The sequence below is a fragment of the Oncorhynchus gorbuscha genome, unplaced genomic scaffold (assembly GCF_021184085.1).
Source record: "Oncorhynchus gorbuscha isolate QuinsamMale2020 ecotype Even-year unplaced genomic scaffold, OgorEven_v1.0 Un_scaffold_15:::fragment_2:::debris, whole genome shotgun sequence".
Lineage (NCBI taxonomy): Eukaryota > Metazoa > Chordata > Actinopteri > Salmoniformes > Salmonidae > Oncorhynchus > Oncorhynchus gorbuscha.
Window position 1 is genome coordinate 48846 of NW_025744754.1, and position 21062 is coordinate 69907.

A 21062-nucleotide genomic window follows, 5' to 3' on the forward strand; every position below is an offset into this window, starting at 1 on the left:
GATCCGCAATCGCTATTGCACTCCACGCTGCCCTCACCCGTCTGGACAAAATGAATACTTATGTAAGAATGCTGTTCATGGACTACAGCTCAGCATTCAATACCATAGTCCCCTCCAAACTCAAGACCCTGGGACTGAATACTTCCTTCTGCAACTGTGTCCTGGACTTCCTGACGGACCGGCCCAAGGTGGAGAGGGTAGGCAACAACACATCAATCAATCAAATTTTATTTATATAGCCCTTCGTACATCAGCTGATATCTCAAAGTGCTGTACAGAAACCCAGCCTAAAACCCCAAACAGCAAGCAATGCAGGTGTAGAAGCACAGTGGCTAGGAAAAACTCCCTAGAAAGGCCAAAACCTAGGAAGAAACCTAGAGAGGAACCAGGCTATGTGGGGTGGCCAGTCCTCTTCTGGCTGTGCCGGGTGGAGATTATAACAGAACATGGCCAAGATGTTCAAATGTTCATAAATTACCAGCATGGTCAAATAATAGTAAGGCAGAACAGTTGAAACTGGAGCAGCAGCATGGCCAGATGGACTGGGGACAGCAAGGAGTCATCATGTCAGGTAGTCCTGGGGCATGGTCCACCACATCCACCACGCTGACCATCAACATGGGGGCCCCTCAGGGGTGGGTGCTTAGTCACCTCCTGTACTCCCTGTTCATCCATGACTGCATGGCCATGCACGACTTCAACACCATCACATTTGCTGACGACACGATGGTGATAGGACTGATTACTGACCGATGGTGAGGCAGCCTATAGGGAGGATGTCAGACTGCCAGGACAACAACCTCTCCCTCAACGTCAGCAACACAAAGGAGCCATTAATGGACTACAGAAAATGGAGGTGCGAGCATCGACATCCACATCGATGGGGCTGTAGTGGAGCGAGTCAGGAGCCTCAAGATCCTCAGTGTCCACATCACTAAGGAATTAACATGGTCCACACACACAGTTGTGAAGAGGGACCGACTGCTCCTCTTCAACCTCAGGAGGCTGAAAGGATTGCTCCCTGGCCAAAATATTTTCAAAAACTCATGCCAACCAAGCCACAGACTGCTCTCTCTCTGCTTTTTTAAACAAATTATTTTGCACTGACTATATGCACACACTGCACATACTTACACTGACACCCCAACAAACACATAACATGGGCACACATGCATAATGACACACACTTTCACACTCCACATATGCTGCTGCTCCAGCTCAGCCTATTATCTACCCTGTTGCCCATACCTATATGTACATAGCTACTACCTCAATTACCTCGTACCCCTGCACATCGACTCAGACTCAGAAATAACATGTATATATCTATTGTATTTCACTGTGTATTTATTCCTCGTGTTACTATTTAGGTGTTCTATTTTTCATCTCTGTTTTAACTCTGCGTTGTTGGAAATGGACACATAAATAAGCATTTCCCTGTTCGTCTACACCTGTTGTCTATGAAGCATGGGGCAAATTACATTTGATTTGCAATGCACACATGGAGATCGGTTCAACCCCGCTCAAGAAGTGCCCACCCCACCGTAAACACAATTATTCCATACTGAAGGAGAATGCACAGTAATGCACATTACATGCTGACCACATGGCATGCAACACAGTGCGAGAGCATGACAAAATAAATGTACATATACATGTTATTCAATCATTGCATCTAAACTGCAAACGCCCTCTGCGCAGCCAGGTGCTAAAATAGAGATTGGTTTTATTTCTGAGGCGCTGCAAGTCCCACCTCTGCCATTGAAAGATGAACTGAGGTGCACACTCCAGTCCAGTTGGTGGTGGTAACGCACCTTATTGAAGTTGTTTGCCAACGGTCATAGAAAGTCTTAGAAACCAAATAGGTTCACCTGTTTACCTGTGGATCAATTGTTGAGTAGACCACAAGATATTGTGTTGACTCAAAATGGGTCAAAATTCTACAAAGATCCAGTAAAAAAAGGACATTGTGCATTTCAGGTAAAATAACAAGCCAATGTTTATATCTCAGGACGAATTAGTTAGCGACAACATGCTTGCTAGCTAAATGTCCATGAACGTTTCATGTGCTTAGACCTGTCTCCAAATGAATATAGTTGATTCAGAGATCGTTTTGATATTTCAACCTGCATGGCTTGATCGCATCTGGTGTGGATTAACAAACTCAACATGCGTGCCCGGTCTAGTCAACATGTAATACTGTTATGTACACCGCCATAAAACCCCAACGAAGAAGAATATTACAGACTGAAAGTTACAGGTGGCACGTGCACCATCCCACAGTTGGTGACGCCAAAGAATTCCTAGATGAGATGCAGCATAATATGAATAATTGAATGGGATTTTCAGTTCTAACTCTTGCATGTAAAACAGGAGAAAGTGAAGGTTTGTGGCTGTTGTGAGAAACAAACATGAGGTCCGGTGCAGTGAGCCTGTTGCATACGCGACAGATTATTGTAAAGAGCTACAACTGCTTCAAATTCCATTCAATTCATGGCTCACGGTAAACGCTCTAAACACGCTGACGGCTTTTACTACCTGCCGTTGTTATTTGCGGTTCTCCTCTCCGTCCCCTCTTGTGTCGCAGCTATGTCACTCGGGACAGCCTCATCCGATCCCCGCGACCACGGGCTACGTGAACTCCTGGTAAAGGGTAGGGGGATTAACTGGGGATTTTGATTAAAGTGGAATTATTAAAGCGACAGTCGTCCTTTATCTACGGGCCAAATCAGAGACACATGTTGAATGAAGCACCAAAACATACATGCAAAAAGACGCACACTGTTGATATAGATAGAAGTCAGACAATTTCACACCTATCAAATGACCAATCAGATTTAGGACTAAATTGCTAATCCCAATAACCATGCTTCAGATTCACTGTATACATAATCTCGGTTACCCAGAAGTCAAATTCTCTCGCGAAAGTTAGTCATTTACTGGTTTCATCTGTCCACGAGAATCTGTTCAGAGAGATTACAGTATGCAGGTTTGGTGTTAATGTTGTCAAATTAACAGTAGGCACTAGGCAGGTAAAGTCAGTATAGGTATAGATTCAAGTATGTATTCGTCTCATTGCAGGGGAGATGACTGTCAGCTTGATGAAAATGGTATGTCAAGAAAATGCTGAATATTTTCTATTCTAGGTGTGATAATGACATACAATAATGCATTGATTCTGTATAGCTCACCTCATAAATGCCAGCAGAACCCAGAAGTGTCAGTCACAGCAGACCTGGGATCAATGAGGAATGAAAGTGCACAGGGGTCTGATCTCCTCCATGTCAACCCTGGATGCATCACCTGCCTCGCAGGCACTGAGGTCTGAGCTCCTCTCTGTGAGGGGGAATCCAAACAGAGAAGGAAGGCCATGATTCTTCATGGTTGTCAATTCCACCGGTAAGGAAAATCATTATAAATGTATTTTTCATGCTTCATAGAGAGTGAGGGTGTAAACACTAGAGCTGGGCGATATGGACCAATATCCATATCACAATAAACTGACTGAATTATCACGACAACGATACATTGAACGCTAAGTTTATAACGGTGTGCACCACAGTTATTTTTTATATTACCCTTAAAACTACTAGCTATCAATTGTCCCATTAACAATCACCCATATTAACAAAGTTATTTAATTTCAAACTTCATATTTCTCTAGCAGGGCCCTATAGGTTATTTATCGTAATGAATGATATCAGCAAAATGTCTACGATAAGTGGTCGGTTTGTTCGGTGTCAAAAATGTTCACTTTATCGTCCCAGCTCTAGTACAGTAAGTGCAGTGGTATGCTATACATATAACCATTGTAAAGGTACACCAATGCAAACATACCCCCATCAAATGAGGCATGTTACTCTCATGTTACTCTCAGCCTCTGTCCAACCTTTTATATTGACCTTGTTCTGGGTTTGCATGAATAGCTCTGGAACACTGTAAAATTCACAAATGGACCCTGAATCTACAAAAACAAATACAAAATATGTGATAATGTGTCACAATATGATAAATTCCCTTGGATGAGAGTGAGGCTAGATAGCCAACAACAACAGAGGCAATTTGTACTGCAGAAAGAGCCATATCACACATATTTATCAATTGTCCTCAGTCCATTGCTATCATTAAACTGTAAATAATAACTGCATTAAATAACAGACCAGGGGGGGACTTCAGTGTATCACAGATACATATGTAATTTTGTTTACATTACATTACATTTAAGTCATTTAGCAGACGCTCTTATCCAGAGCGACTTACAAATTGGTGCATTCACCTTATGACATCCAGTGGAACAACCACTTTACAATAGTGCATCGAAATATTTTAAGGGGGGGAGGGAGGGGGGGTGAGAAGGATTACTTTATCCTATCCTAGGTATTCCTTAAAGAGGTGGAGTTTCAGGTGTCTCCGGAAGGTGGTGATTGACTCCGCTGTCCTGGCGTCGTGAGGGAGTTTGTTCCACCATTGGGGAGCTAGAGCAGCGAACAGTTTTGACTGGGCTGAGCGGGAACTGTACTTCCTCAGTGGTAGGGAGGCGAGCAGGCCAGAGGTGGATGAACGCAGTGCCCTTATTTGGGTGTAGGGCCTGATCAGAGCCTGGAGGTACTGAGGTGCCGTTCCCCTCACAGCTCCGTAGGCAAGCACCATGGTCTTGTAGCGGATGCGAGCTTCAACTGGAAGCCAGTGGAGAGAGCGGAGGAGCGGGGTGACGTGAGAGAACTTGGGAAGGTTGAACACTAGACGGGCTGCGGCGTTCTGGATGAGTTGTAGGGGTTTAATGGCACAGGCAGGGAGCCCAGCCAACAGCGAGTTGCAGTAATCCAGACGGGAGATGACAAGTGCCTGGATTAGGACCTGAGCCGCTTCCTGTGTGAGGCAGGGTCGTAATCTGCGGATGTTGTAGAGCATGAACCTACAGGAACGGGCCACCGCCTTGATGTTAGTTGAGAACGACAGGGTGTTGTCCAGGATCACGCCAAGGTTCTTAGCGCTCTGGGAGGAGGACACAATGGAGTTGTCAACCGTGATGGCGAGATCATGGAACGGGCAGTCCTTCCCCGGGAGGAAGAGCAGCTCCGTCTTGCCGAAGTTCAGCTTGAGGTGGTGATCCGTCATCCACACTGATATGTCTGCCAGACATGCAGAGATGCGATTCGCCACCTGGTCATCAGAAGGGGGAAAGGAGAAGATTAATTGTGTGTCGTCTGCATAGCAATGATAGGAGAGACCATGTGAGGTTATGACAGAGCCAAGTGACTTGGTGTATAGCGAGAATAGGAGAGGGCCTAGAACAGAGCCCTGGGGGACACCAGTGGTGAGAGTGCGTGGTGAGGAGACAGATTCTCGCCACGCCACCTGGTAGGAGCGACCTGTCAGGTAGGACGCAATCCAAGCGTGGGCCGCGCCGGAGATGCCCAACTCGGAGAGGGTGGAGAGGAGGATCTGATGGTTCACAGTATCGAAGGCAGCCGATAGGTCTAGAAGGATGAGAGCAGAGGAGAGAGAGTTAGCTTTAGCGGTGCGGAGCGCCTCCGTGATACAGAGAAGAGCAGTCTCAGTTGAATGACTAGTCTTGAAACCTGACTGATTTGGATCAAGAAGGTCATTCTGAGAGAGATAGCGGGAGAGCTGACCAAGGACGGCACGTTCAAGAGTTTTGGAGAGAAAAGAAAGAAGGGATACTGGTCTGTAGTTGTTGACATCGGAGGGATCGAGTGTAGGTTTTTTCAGAAGGGGTGCAACTCTCGCTCTCTTGAAGACGGAAGGGAGGATACTGTCTAATTTTTCAAAACACCTAAAAATGCTGAAAAAGCGTATGAAATAACAAGAGGCATCACAGACAGGCAATAACAATCTGTCTGTTCAGTGAATAAGAGCCTCTATTTACATTACATCATTGAACAGACACTCTTATCCAGTGACTTACAGTAGTGAGTGCATACATTTTCATACTGGTCCCCCATTGGAATCGAACCCACCACCCTGGCATTGCAAGTGCCATGCTCTACCAACTGTGCTCGAGGGGATGCTGTCTAAAATGAGCTTATTTCCTGTAGTCAAAGATGGCGCATAGAGATTTCAGCTGAAATTGCAAAACCATTGTGTTACTTGACACACAGAAAAGTAGTGTACCGAGGATGTGCAGTTTGTCAGTCGAGGCATGGACTTCAATACCTTTGGACTCTGTAATGTTCTTGTTGATCATTCTTCATGTGTAATCGTGCGAGTTGGAGCTATCCTGGAGTAGCTGTAATTGTCTAGATCTTCTAGGCCTATGGGCATAACCACTTATTACTGAGCATACCATTTTGAATGTGGAAATAATTACTTTTAAAAAGAACATCCCATGGTAGTCGATATACATATGTTATTTGTCAAAGGAAGTGTTCAGTATATCTTGTGTGCAGGGCCGTAGCCAGGGTCTGAGTTTTAGTGAGGTCCGGATATTAGTTGCTGTAGCTTCATTCAACTTAATTCGCCTCAGTCGATCTACAAACACATAGCCTATTAGCTGTACAATTAGCCGTTATACATTAACTCAGCACCGTGATTGAAATTTTTTTTTTTAAATCATACTAAGGGATCCGGGAGCAAAACAATTATTTTATTAACAAAATATCAACAAATTAGTTTGCTTTAAAGAACAATTTAATTTGCAATTTTAAAGATAATTTTCCTCAGTTCTACACATTTTGCCATGATTTTTGATGGGATAATATGATATGGTAGTGAGAGTGACTGCCAAAATCAATGGGGGGATATGTCACAATTTACTAGGAGCGGTGGGTGGAATCAGGCGCAGAGAGCAGGGTTCAGTAGATTGTCAATTTATTTTCCGGCGCACAAAAACGGTCACGCCAACACACAGGGCCCATACAATTGACCAGCCCAAACACAGGACCAAAATAGTCCGGAGAATAAACACACGAAAACCACCATACAACAGAGTAACAAAAACAATCCCGCACAAAACAAGGGCGGGACAACCTACTATATATAAGGACGCTAATTAAACTAAAATACACACAGGTGAAACTAATAAGACAAAACCAACAGACAAATGAAAAAGGGATCGGTAGTGGCTAGTAGGACAGTGACGACGACTGCCGAGCACCGCCCGAACAGGCAGGGGAGCCAACTTCGGCGGAAGTCGTGACAGGATAGCTAGCTAGACTAATTTGTCAATCTAAAAATGTTTAGCTGACATTGGCTAATTGAGTGACTGCCTGTGAGGAAAACTGCTGCAACCAAGTTTCGAAATTGCACCTTGTGTATTTTACTACTATAACTCTCAACACTAAGATCTTAAGATGAGACCAATGTTCTCTGTCATTTTTTTCCGTCACTTAGCAAATTTCAGGTCTGCTGTGCGCAAACATGAAAGTTGTGAAAATTCTGTGCAACTTCCAGCGTGCGCTTACTGTGAACACTGAGGCTGTACGCGCTTTAAGTTACAGTTTTAAGAGTGGCCAAGTAGCCTACTCTGGCTATTTGATCATAATGTAGGCTTTCCAGAGTGGCCTACCATCAAAAACAATGGAGAAAATGCATCCCATAACATTTTAACATGGAAATAGCTGTTCTATCATTCAGCCTACAGTAGCAGTCAATGTGTAGTGTTCAATGTAGGGCTAAATTCCATGAGACTTTTGGAAAAAAAACACGCAGGGCTTGACATGAACTGTTTATCCACTTGTCCTTCAGACAATCAGGTGACTGAAAATGCTGTGTTGTTTGATGCAAAAAAACACTACAAAAAAAATCCATTATTATTCCCATATCATTATTACAGAGAATCAGACAAATTATGCTACCCTCTGTCTATTGGCTAATTATCTTATTCAAGCCAATATATCTCAATATACAACACCGCCCCTTTAAGACAAAAATAACTCTTTACCTGACCTGCTTTTCAAAGATGTCTAGAAATGTACACGTTTCGTGCTCTTGTACGAAGCAATCACTCCCCTATTGCTGACTACAAATTATCTATAACTGGGATAATATCTCACTAACTAGCAAAGGATATGAAAAAAATGTGCACATGTGGCAACATGCAGCTTTTGCTTTGAACTCAAAACAAGTCCATCTACTCACCACCACAGCTGTAAACACAGTCCAGTTCCATGTAAATGGCACAGATCCATATATGGCAATGGTCTATTTGCATGTAGACCGACTCCAGTTCTGATTGGTTATGTCACACCGGTTTGTGTATAGTATGGGCTGAGTTGTGTGCAATGGAATCCTACTCTGATGCGTTCTGCCTACAACACAATCTCTTGCAAAGTTTGTTTTGTTTTTGGTTTGTTGCATTGAAGGTGGCTAATATTGTGTTGATTCGATCACAACTGCCACAGTAAAGGGAAAAGTTAACTAAAAGGAAAAACTTTAGAAAGTTGAGTGATGTTCAGTCCCATGCTTCTCTGTTGGCTGATATTTCTTCTGCACTCTGCCTCGGGCAGTCTCTGGGCTACTGCACGCCCCCCCCCCGCAGGCGCGCAGCTTAGGAGGGAACATTGGTTGAGATCCCAACTGATTTCCGAAATGTGAGGACCCTCTGTGTCCTTGTGTCCGTCCATTCTTACATAAAAATGGACAGTTGATTGGGAGGTTCAGCCCTTAGGGAATCTCTCTCATTTTCCCATCCCATGTTCTGTAATGTGTGACTGATAGTGTGAATCCATTATCAGGGACATGACTAGCAAGCAAGCAATACCAGAGCCCCAATGTACATGTGCAGATGTGTTGAAAGAAATAATTTTGCACATTCAGTAGAATTAGAATGTTACAGACTCGCCAAGGCAGATCTGATGAAATTAGTGGTTTGTAAAAACCGATGTATCCAGGTAGTTTTAACGCAATATTGTTGAGAAGTCATGACTGCATGTCATGGGAGGCGGCAAGGAGTCTAGTGGTTAGAGTGTTGGGCCATTAACCGAAAAGTTGTTAGATCATATTCCCGAGCTGACAAGGTAAAAATCTGTCGTTCTGCCCCTGAACAAAGCAGTTAACCCACTGTTCCTAGACCATCATTGTAAATAAGAATTTGTTCTTAACTGACGTGCCTAGTTAAATAAATCTTCATAGTTGGATCAAGCTATGCTTTATTTTATAGATTTTTTTTAATGATGTCGGTGAAAACTGTTGTTGGTGAAATATCAGTCAATCACGTTCAGTCAAATGTATTTATGAAGCCCTTTTTACATCAGCGGTTGTCACAAAGTGCTGTACAGAAATCCAGTGTAAAACCCCAGTGGCTATGAAAAACTCCCTTAGAAAGATCAGAACCTAATAAGAAACCTAGAATGGAACCAGGCTCTGAGGGGTGGCCAGTCCTCTTCTGGCTGTGCCGGGTGGAAATTATAACAGAACATGGCCAAGATGTTCAAACGTTCATAGATGACCAGCAGGGTCAGATAATAATAATCACAGTGGTTATAGAGGGTGCAACAGGTCAACACCTCAAGAGTAAATGTCAGTTGGCTTTTCATAGCCGATCATTCAGAGTTAGAGACAGCAGGTGCGGTAGAGAGAAAGTCCAAAACAGCCGGTTTTGGCCATTGGCCACATACTTTGGACTCAGAGAGTATTTAATGAGAACAAAGAAAATAACAAAGCCATCCATAATTCTTCACCCCTAGGTCCGGGACAAGGTAGCACGTCCAGTGAACAGGTCAGGGTTCCATAGCCGCAGGCAAAATAGTTGAAACTGGAGCAGCAGCATGACTAGGTGGACTGGGGTCAGCAAGGAGTCATCAGGCCAGGTAGTCCTGAGGCATGGTCTGTGGGCTCAGGTCTTCCAAGAGAAAGAGAGATAATTAGAGGGATCCTACTTAAATTCACACAGGCCACCGGATAAGACAAGAGAAATACTCCAGATGTAACCGACTGACCCTCGCCCCCCGCACAAACTATTGCAACATAAATACTGGAGGCTGAGACAGGAGGGCCAGGAGACACTGTGGCCCTGTCCAACGATACTCCCGGACAGGGCCAAACAGGCAGGATATTACCCCACCCACTTTGCCAAAGCACAGCCCCCACACCACTAGAGGGATATCTTCATCCACCATCTTCAAATACCTTCCATTATTTGTCAGGAGACCGTATCCGACATCAACACATTCCTTCTTTGGTCAATGTTCAATTAGCAACATGAAAAGGTATATGCCAATGTCAAGTGCAATGGAAACTCATTTTATCCAACACATTCTTCTCATAAACGTTGAAAAACACACACGTTTATCAGTTCACACACTTAAGGGTGTACAGGCCCACTGCTTTTGTCATCTGAGATTTCCTGTCACTTATCTACGGAGGGAATGCTGTAAAAAGAACCTGCAAACTCTCTTTCCCTGTCTCCCTCTCACCCTCTGTCCCTGTCTCCCTCTCACCCTCTGTCCTTCTTTCGCTCCCTGTCTCCCTCTCACCCTCTGTCCTTCTTTCGCTCCCTCTCACCCTGTCCTATTCCCTCACGCATTTGTAGTCACACACATATATACACGCAAAGACTATTTTCATCAACTGTATGGCTCTGAGTATTGATCCTATAGGTGTTTTGCAGTTCAACCTCCTACCAAAGAAGATTAGGTCAGTTCTGCAAGTGGCCAATGGCCACATACTTTGGGCTCAGAGTGTATTTAATGAGAACAAAGAGGATAACAAAACCATACACGATTCTTCATCCCTAAATTCACTACTTGTGGCCATAAATCTGCCGTTTCACAAGGCCCAGCCACCCAGAAGCGTCCCTCACCCGGCTCAGGAGATCAGAGGTTTTAAGGGAAGACCTCTGTGTTTGTGTGTGCGTGCCAGTGCATGTGTGTGTGTGCATGTCTTCACACAGCAGCCTCTTGATAACAGCGTTCCATACCAGACCTCCAGGGAGAGAAGTCAATGAGATAATGACTGCTGACAGGGAGCGGGGAACGGGGGAAAAAGAGACTGGAGAAACCTCTAATGGTGATGAAGTTGCAACAACCACATACTGTGCAGAGTGGTGTAATTGCAATTTTACATTTGAAATCATAGTAATTATGAGATATATGTGGACCTAAGCTGTAAAAACTTCTCACATTGAATATTGTATTATCTTTTATTTACCTTTTGTATTTGTACAATACTTCAAAAATACTGATGCATCACAAGGTGAAGGATACATTGAGTAAAATGTATTTATTTAGAAAAATAAATTAGAACAACACTGATTGGACATACTATAGGCAAAGTAACAAATCTACAATAAATTATTTTTCATATTTCTAAACATACCGTCCTTTTCCTATAAGATAGATGCTTGTCAATAATGCAAACACACAAATGTAGAATTAAAACGGGATTTAAGCTCAACACCATTATACTACAGAACAACAAAATAGATTGCAACTTGCCATTTGATAAGACTGAATAACATTTATTTGGAAAACATACTGCAATTGAATCTATTTTAGAAACACTTTCAGCTCTGAGATACTTAGAGCAGGGGATGAAAATGAGTTTTCACCGTTAGGATTGCTTTTGAATCAACCTTTCAATCCTTTTCCATCTGGAATGAAGCTGAACTCCCAAGTCTCTCTGTCTACTTTTCTGGCCATGCGAAGTTGTGAATCACTAACCACGTTTCAATCCAGTTCTAATGCGAGTAAAGTCATGCAATATAAAATAAATCACTACAGTTGTGAGCCTGTGATGTAATTAGGAAGTTTTGGTAAAATTGTATAAATGTTGACAGATCATTTGTTTGTTCGACATGGTGGGATCGTTTTGTGTCGGGAAAACGAATTATGCTAGACATGGCGGAGAAAACCCCTTTCCATGCAAATATTGATATAATTACCATCCTATCGGAGTAAACGTGGAGTCATGCCATATGGTGTATGGTCCTCCCACTTCGACTCGGGAAACCATGCAGTTTTATTAGGCTACCGATTAAATAAATTCTGATTAACTTCAAACGCCTTTCCAATAAATTAAGAGGGTCTTATACGGGTGATATGATGATCGATGCTTGACTGCCGTTTGACAAATAAAAAGTATCCATATTCATCTCATGTAAACATTTTTTTAAAGAGTTTAAAATGCGATGGAAACACATTGAACTTTGGATTTTGATTCGGTAAATGAAAACTTAAGCAAAAAAAGTACTTTTTTGTGCACTACCTCATCACATGCAGATTTTTTTTAATCAGCAACAAGTCCGTTTGCTAGAAACACTCCACTGATGAAAAAAAGAAATGCAAATTTTCTTTATGTGGATTTTTTTATATTTGCATGAACATCTGTTACCAATTAGATGGAAACCTGGCCACTGGGAACACTATTTACACCTCACTGTGGTGCTTAATCATATTAGCTAGCATGTAGTAAGTGAAATAATACATTTCACACCTCAGAATGGTGGGTCACCATGTAGGACAGTTTCCCTTTCCCAAAACAGTATATGGATGCCACTGCCCACTGAGTTGCCAGTAAAACATAACCAAGCATACAAGATCTGACAAACAGAATTTCATGATTGAGCGCCAATGCAATTGCCAAGGAGTAATTTTATGGGCAATCAAGGGTGTATTTACTCTGATGTATCAATCAGCAGGAAGTGTTTTTCCCACTTCCTGGGGACAAGGCTCAGTGGGAAACATCCTGTATCTCACTGAGGTACAGGGTGTTTTATCTGCTCATACAGGCAGATAAATTGCAAACACTGGGGGGGTCATTTTCTGTTCGCATTCGACCATTACAAATTGGAAAACAAAACAAACACCTCTTGCACTTCGCTCAATATTTTATGTTTTATGTATCTGAGCTATTATAGACTATGGTGAAATCTTTCATATTCTATAATATCATTATAGTCACATGTATTACAGTTGTGCTCTGTATTGAAACTCACTACAGACCCATTTTAGTGTAAGCTATTTAACAGCTGAGGTATAATCAACAATAATACCCCTTTTGCCCACCCATACAAGCACAGGGAATATTGGATCCATCATCCGTTATTTCAACTGTTCCATTAGAGCACTTAGCTCCATAATGAATTGTCTGATACCGATTCTCCCATGAATTACAATCACAAAGACCCCCGCGGTACAGAAATATAAATACGTATGATTATCTTACTGTGGAAAACTTTTTAAAATATTGAAAATGTTGAGATTCAATACTTACTGGTAATAAATGTAGCTTCTTACAAAGCAAATTAAATTTTACACTGCGTTATTACAAGCATAATCTAAAAAGCAGGAGACCAGACACTCAACAGATGCACATGGACTGTTTACCTGTACATATGAATACCACTTCTTGTGTTCTCATTACAAGTGTTATCAATCACTCTCAACCATTGTGTCCTGTAGCCTGTCAGTCTATTTGGTTCCATCAAAACACAGTAGTATCAGTTAACACTAGTCTGGTGATTGAAGTCAGAGGAACGGATGAGAAACTGAGGCTGGAATTCAAATCCGCCATAGATAATGTTATTGCAGTGTCTTTGTTTACCAACTAAGCTACTGCCCATGGACCAACCACTTCTTATTCTGTAAACTGGACGCATCTACAATAGTTAAAACCATTCAGTGATTTTATTTGTCTATGGGGAAAAGAGCTATACTGCGTAAATACAACAATAGAATACTTTATTACCATCCAGAAGGAATTTGTCTTGCTCAATCAAATTGCAGGTTCTATCGAATTCAGCCCTGAGTGGTGGATTTATTGTGCAGCGTCCTACACATTCTAATGCTCAAGACATTTAAGGCCAGGGTATTGATTGAAGTCCTTAATGTGGGTCCAGGCTGTAGTCAGCCCAGATCCTGTCACACAGGCCATGGGGCCTCGAGAAAGAATCTGGGCTGACTACAGCCTAGACCCACATTAAGGACTTCAATCGATACCCTGGACCAGTGGTTCTCCAACCTCTCCCCGGGGAACACCAGACTCTTCACAATTTTGTTGTAACCCTGAACTACTGTAACTCACCAGATTCACATAGTCAAGGGCTTGATGATTAATTCACTATTTGAATCAGGTGTGCAAGCTGTGGAATAGTTCAAATACATTGAACAGCTGGGGGTCCCCGGTGAGAGGTTTGAGAACCCCTGCCCTAGACAGCCTGACATTTCCAGCATCTCCCAGCTACGATAGATCCCTCAGATAGCCATTTCCAGCTCAGCCTCTTTTAGTCATGTCTGCATTACTTCACACAATAGTTCTACTTAATCGGTTTCAGCCTTTAGCAGATCTTAGATGAGGGGACCGGGGCTAGGGGAAATGTTTGAAATGGGTTTGAAACAGTTGGGCTGCTGTCTGATTTTACAGACTTCCTTACGATTGTAGCTCACTCAAGAGGATCAGGTGAAAGCTTAGCAGACAACACAACCAATCCCATTTCTGTCATTTGTCTGGTACCCAGCGCCCCCCTCTCTGTGGCCTCCCTGTTGATGGCGGAGTACATTGATTCAGTTTTATGGTACTTTTCCCTGACATTTTGCAATGTGGTGTAGAGAGCAGTATGTTGAGACCTGAAATTAGTTCCTGGTTCGGGGGCCCCATGGCGGCTGGAGCCCCAAAGCGACCGCTTACGTCGCACGCTTGGAAGCGGCCCTGGTTGTACCACATTAACAAAGCAACAAAACAAAACCTTTTCAGTAAAGAACGTACAGCAAGAGTATTCACATGGGGGTTAACTTGACTTGTAGAAAAGTTTCATGTTGAGTACAGACCCTGGCATTTATTATAATTTATCATGTACTGTGGTTGTGATCAGATGAGTGGTGTAGAGGCATCACTGGGAAGTGTTGACCTCTGCTGGACACTCTCCTGTGGCTCCTTAATAACAGACCCCACATCTATACTGCCATTGGATGGCTTTGTACGGGAACCACGGGAACTGGCCCTAAGGACAGGTAAGAAAGGGCTGGTCTCTGAGGTGATGACGATGCTGGGAATCTGGCCAATCATTCCTCTCATTACGATGGCTTCTGACGAATCACCAGCCTGTCGAAGTCAAACAAAAGGTGAGATGAGAAACAATGAACATAAATTGCCAAATTATAGATTTTTGCACCCAATTATCTATGCAACATGGCAATTTGGATTCCTGGTTTAATATTGTTTTCCCTAAAAGATGTTCTTGTATCCTTCGAAGCAAATCTCAAAGATATCTTTTCCTTTGTCTCCAGCAAAGTCATGTTTTTGGGGTATGGGAGAAAAGGGACAAAAGATAGAGCTAGAAACACCATATTTTATGACAAACAATTTATATACAGTATGTCCTCTACTATTAGCAACTGTAATTTCCTTTCTAGGGTAAATTAGTTGAAATTAAATACACAGAGAACAGAACGAACGGAACATTACTTTTGTGCCTGACGGCGGGGCGGGTATTAAAGGCGCTACATGGTCAACACGACATTTGCATTGGCCATGCAGCATTTACCGTGATACAGCCTCTACAAAAGTCAGGGCATTCAGACTTATGGCGCTTCGCGGCGCAGCGCAGAGCTGTCGAGTAAAACTGTTGTCAAGGGAGTGAGTTCGTATTTATATAGTGCCACCCACCCCCACCTATAGTCAACCAATCATGTCAATGGAGCCCTCGGCATTGTTACAACATTTGTGAGGCGCACAGGGATACAGTACCGAGTTCAATTTGGCTTATGCATGCCTCCAGACTCCTCAATTGCGTCACACCTTCTATAAGGAGCGTCAGACCACATTTCGGATCAAGCATAAATTGGCTTTAACACAGCTTTGGAACGGAAGTAACAGCTGGCAAGAAGTGCACAATATCTGTCTTATCGCCATGTTTATGGTTTGTAATGCTCATTACTTTAAACAAATGTACTATTAGAAATAATTTCATGTTTGTGTCGATTTGAATAATTCATGCTGTAGGTTAGACATTTTAATTGAAAATAAACCATGCTTCAACATCGCCTTACAATATTAATTGGACTAAAATGAATCACATCATCTCACTTCAATGGGAATGTAGTAAGATATGTTTTTCACTATTTTCAATTACTATTCATGCTTAGTCCTACCAACCAGGTGCCCTCCAGCTGTCCTTGCCATGCGCGTTACTCATGTCTTGATAGAATAAACGTTTTTATACTTTTCACAAACGGCAAACTCATCATGCTTATCACATTTCTATGGTTTGACCACCAGAATCATAATGATATATATATATTTTAACCACCAACCTGTCCATAAAAGCTTATGTGAGAAGCTGATCAATCAAGTCAATTGATTAACGCATTATTCTAATGATGCCATATGTCATTTTCAAACATTCAGTCACTTGTTGATATTTTATGAACTAGAGGAGACATTGACCTGTGCTTAAATGTTATTTTATTCCAGGTCATCAGTTAACATTGTGTTACTTTCGTCCCACCCGTATCTCCTGTAACTTCTCCCAGGTTAACACCCAAGACTAGCTATTATAATACTTGAAACCTATGCTGCCATTTAGTTAAGAAAATGACATAAGAAAATGTCCGTTTTGTTAACAACTCTACAACCAAAAAACCCTTCCAGGTCCGTTTTTTAAAACTTTTTTAAAATCTCGCTCAAAACCACTTTTTGTTGATAATTTGGCGATACGTGGGTAGACTGGGCTGTTTGTTTGTGTTTTTTTTTTGCAAGGACCTCGTCCTCCACATTAGGAATGGGATGACTTCACTATGTCATTCTAGCTTCTATGTTATCTGAGAAAAGTGTTACTTTCACCCGCCTTACTTTCATTCCGACTCTCCTCCACCTACAATCTGTATATGTAACAATGCTCTGGTTACTTAAAGGGATACTTTGGCAATGAAGCCCTTTATCTACTTCCCCAGAGTCAAATGAACACATAGATACTATTTGTATGTCTCTGCATCCAGTATGAAGGAAGTTAGAGGTAGTTTGACACGCCAATGCTAACTGGAAGCCAGTCATTGTGGTAACAGTATTTAGCAATTGCGTAACACTAGTTAGCAACTTCCTTTTTTAATAAAATGTAACCCCTATTTTACCAGGTAAGTTGACTGAGAACACATTCTCATTTACAGCAACGACCTGGGGAATAGTTACAGGGATGAATGAACCAATTGTAAGCTGGGGATGATTAGGTGACCATGATGGTATGTGGGTCAGATTGGGAATTTAGCCAGGACACCAGGGTTAACACCCCAACTCTTACAATCAGTACCATGGGATTTTTAGCGACCACAGAAAGTCAGGACACCCGTTTTAACATCCCATCTGAATAACAGCACCCTATACAGGGAAATATTCCCAATCACTGCCCTGTGGCATTGGGATATTATTATTATTTGTATTTCTTTTGACCTGAGGAAAAGGTGTCTCCTACTGGCCCTCCAACACCACTTCCAGCAGCATCTGGTCTCCCATCCAGGACCAACCTGCTTAGCTTCATAAGCAAGCCAGCAGTGGGATGCAGGGTGGGATGCAGGGTGGTGTGCTTCTGGTAAAGCAGAAACCAACAATGAGTTCATCTGAATCTGGGGAAGTAGGAAAAGGGCTTCATTGCCAAAATCCTGAAGTATCCCTGTCAGACAAGAAGGTTACAGCAACAACAGTAGGGAGGTTTTTGGTGGAGAATGGGTGGGCACATAACGCAAACCTCTAGCAATCCAAAGGTTGCATGTTCAAATTGTGTCAGGGACAACTTAAGTATCTTAGCTTATTAACAACTTTAGCTAACCACAGCCATAACTATTTGCAACTATGTAGCATGTTAGCTAACCCTTACCCCTAACCTAGCTAACATTAGCCACAAATGCTAACGGCATTTGTATGACCACAAAGACGTATGATACTATAAGACTGCTTTTCCACCACCGGACCATTCGTAACATATCATAAAATTGGAGGAAGTACTGTAATATATCATCAGAAATGGAGGGACTCAAGAAAAGTAATATAATGTGAATGAGTGTGAGAAAGTATTGTTGTCTCTGCAGCTCAGAGTGAAAGTCTGTCTCACGTCATTACAATCTGCCACTGCTGTTCCTGCTCTGACATTATCAGCACTGACTACAAATTAAAGAGCAAGTGGCAATATTTCTCCCCCTGTAGGCCTAGCCTGCCATGAGGCATGTCACAGAACAGTTAATTATGTCTCTCATTGATAAGGATGGTTAATCTGCTGTGACATTTGAGATTAAACTGCAGTGATTTAATAAGGCCGTGTCATCCACATGCCTGCTGTCTGCTCATGGCCAAACCCTGCCAGACCTCACAGGAATGCATTAGCATCCGTCAACACTAAACACACTGAGGCTAAGGCGGAAATAAAAATGATGAATCGTCTTTGGCTAAGGAAGACACTATGGGAACCCATCACCTAGCTGGGTTAAAAAACAGGGAAGACATGTAATGTTATATTGCAGACTCAGCCAAGGTTTAGCAGTGCTGCTTTTTTGTCTATTGGAGGTAGGTAATGGCCACACTGGTCGATACAAAACAAGCAGAATTGACTGACACTTTTGACTCATTATGAGTACTTACAGCTAGAGGCAAGCTGCAGTCCCTGTGGCCTATACCTGTCATGGAAATGTCATTCAGAGCTCTAGAAGATACACAATTCAGGACTTTGAGGTTGGTTCCTGCTATCATAATGAGTGACATTATAATTATGCTGTGAGTCACTTCAATGTTACACTCAATTAAATACCAGTCACATGTAAGTAAAGGGTTTCTAACACAATTTAATTTTATCTTGAATGGGCGGATGGCGACCACAATAATCAGTCCATGTGACACGGTATTACGCATCTCCAAACATCTATCAAGTCACACCACAGATCACTTGTTACCAAGGCCCAAAGCTTTTAGTCCATCTGAAACACTCAGGTTTAACTCAACCATTAAATTAAGAGACAAAGAGGATTTTCTAATTCAACCTGAAAGAGCAAATGTCCCTAAAAACCAACTAATCCCTTTGAAAATGGCCTATGTGGCATCAATATGAGTCAGAAACATTTATTCTAGTGTAAATATTGACTACAAAGTGTAGTGTAAATAGGATCATTTTGGTCATAGTCATTCTCGCCTAAAACAGAGTTTGGAACGAGTAAATGAAGGTTGGGTTTGGATTACAATTATGTCAACAAATCATGCCCCCTTTTGCCAAACTCCACATGCAAATCGCCTCTTCACTTCCCTTCATTGAATTGGGCTCCGTTGATTCATCGCCCCCAACATGTTCAAAGGATCATGGCCATTTTAGACTGAAAAGCCCTACACCGAATGACCATGAAATGCAGGATTTTGATTATCATTATCATTATCATGGCTAGCATAGCTGAAGTTCACTAGCTCGCTGGCTAATGTTAGCGTACCTCAATACAACTCAGATTTTGATGGAAACAGGATAACATTTCAAAATATTATATTTTTTTGTCATTATTGTGATGTGGCCAGATTGACTTTAGATGCACTATAACCTTAGCCAGCTAACTAAGATTGAGGGAACCACTGTATACTAGCTAGGTAACATTAGTATTGCTAGCTATTTTTGACTAACTTTGCTAGTAACAGTAATGGCAAAGTTGTTTCCTACTAATTTGCCAACTTTAGCAATATCATTGTATTTCCATGTCACTAAATGAGTGTAATTTAGACGAAACAGTCACATTAGCCACCGAGGTGCAACCCATGTAAATGGCAGAAATAAATATTGGATGCAGCCATGTTGCCACTAGCTAACTCTTTTCTGACTACAACAGTTGACTAACTAGCAGCAACAAACTCAAACCAACCCAGGGCCATAGCAAAATATGTCACAGTTGATTGCATAGTGCAAATCTAATCCAACGGAGCCAGTCAGTCTACATCTGTAAAGCATTAAATTAGCTTCCAAACAAGATTGTTATTTCTCAAGTTGTCTTATAATTGAGGGAGGATGACAATTGTTGACCCTGTTTTTCTGTTGTACAAGGTGCAGAGAGGGGGGTGCCAGACTGATCTCCTGGTCGTGAACAGATTCTACCAGAAGCAGACCTACCGAAGGAGTAAGGTGGGTATCATAACATGTCCGTCAATGTGATTGCAACGGTTTACCGACATCCGAAAATAATTTCATTCACTGTTTCACTTGCTATTTTCACAACTTGTCAGACAAGACCTAAGAAAAAAAATGTGTCATGCGACACAAGTACCCTTGTGACACCTCCTCCGCTGTCTCGTTCGACTTCTGAAAAGGACACGCCACTATGAGGCCTCTGATAGCGACTCCAACAAGGGCTGGTCATTTGTCTTATGTAAAACGTTGTGTTAAAAAATACCTGGCTTGATAAATTAGCAGGTTCATTCCCCAGCCAAGCAGATACAACTAGTAGAATACTTTTGGTTGTGAAATGTATTTGCAAAAAGCTTTGTCCTTTCTAAAGAACAAAATGTAATTTACCACTTGGCTGTCTATTTTATCACCCTATCATAGGTACTCCCAGTCAACACCACCTCATAAAATTGTCATCTGCAGTTGTTCGAGAGATGTCCAGTTAGCAGCCGAACATGCAGCATAGAGAAGACCAGCAAGGGGGCCCTCATCAGCACCATGCAGACACCCTCTCTGTGAGCGTTTTTATGAATGGAACAGTAGCCACATGTTGGCAAGTATCCAGCCAGCAACCTTCACCTGTCAGAGGCAACAGCTTTCACATGGTTATCATTTGTACACATACAGAAGGTAACCCACTTCATTTCTTTGATACATTTGATAACCCAATTGTGAAACATAAAATCATCTAAAAAGACACTATTCATTGCTTTTTCTTTTTTTTTTTTACTTCTTAGATGCATATAATGTCCAGGTCATAACCTAGTGTGGTGGAACCAGCCTGATTGTCTGAAGTGAAATAGAAAGGTAAACACAGTGATCAGGTTGGTTCCACCAGGTTATTCAAAACCACCATTGGTAATGTGATCAGTGCTCTGTGTGTGTGTGTGTGTCATCTATCCCTGACTGCCATTGATAATAGAACAGTGACTGTGTTCAGAGATGCATGAGATGCAGCGAGAACTGGGTCCAGAGTGTCTGGGAT

The 21062-nt window shown here is 42.2% G+C and overlaps 2 protein-coding genes and 1 long non-coding RNA gene across 4 annotated transcripts in view; 1 reads left to right on the forward strand and 2 right to left on the reverse strand.

The window, feature by feature from the left end:
• Positions 1–2671, reverse strand: part of LOC124017088 (LIM domain-binding protein 3-like) — a 30192-nt gene extending 27521 nt beyond the window's left edge. The window contains exon 1 of the mRNA XM_046332478.1: positions 2539–2671. The gene's annotated coding sequence lies outside the window, so the exon portion shown is untranslated. The remainder of the gene's footprint in view (positions 1–2538) is intronic.
• On the forward strand, positions 1849–20708 carry LOC124017090. 2 transcript variants are annotated; one of them, XR_006835458.1, is made up of 4 exons: positions 1849–1980; positions 3187–3399; positions 19958–20035; positions 20459–20708. It is a non-coding gene; the product is annotated as an uncharacterized LOC124017090 (long non-coding RNA). The 2 variants fall into 2 exon arrangements; XR_006835457.1 differs by lacking the exons at positions 1849–1980; positions 3187–3399 and adding an exon at positions 15638–15817.
• The window catches only part of LOC124017089 (melanopsin-A-like), a 29131-nt gene continuing 19216 nt past the window's right edge, over positions 11148–21062 (reverse strand). Inside the window, exon 7 of the mRNA XM_046332480.1 lies at positions 11148–15000. Coding sequence (XP_046188436.1) covers positions 14767–15000 — 234 coding nt within the window. The 3' untranslated portion in view covers positions 11148–14766. The remainder of the gene's footprint in view (positions 15001–21062) is intronic.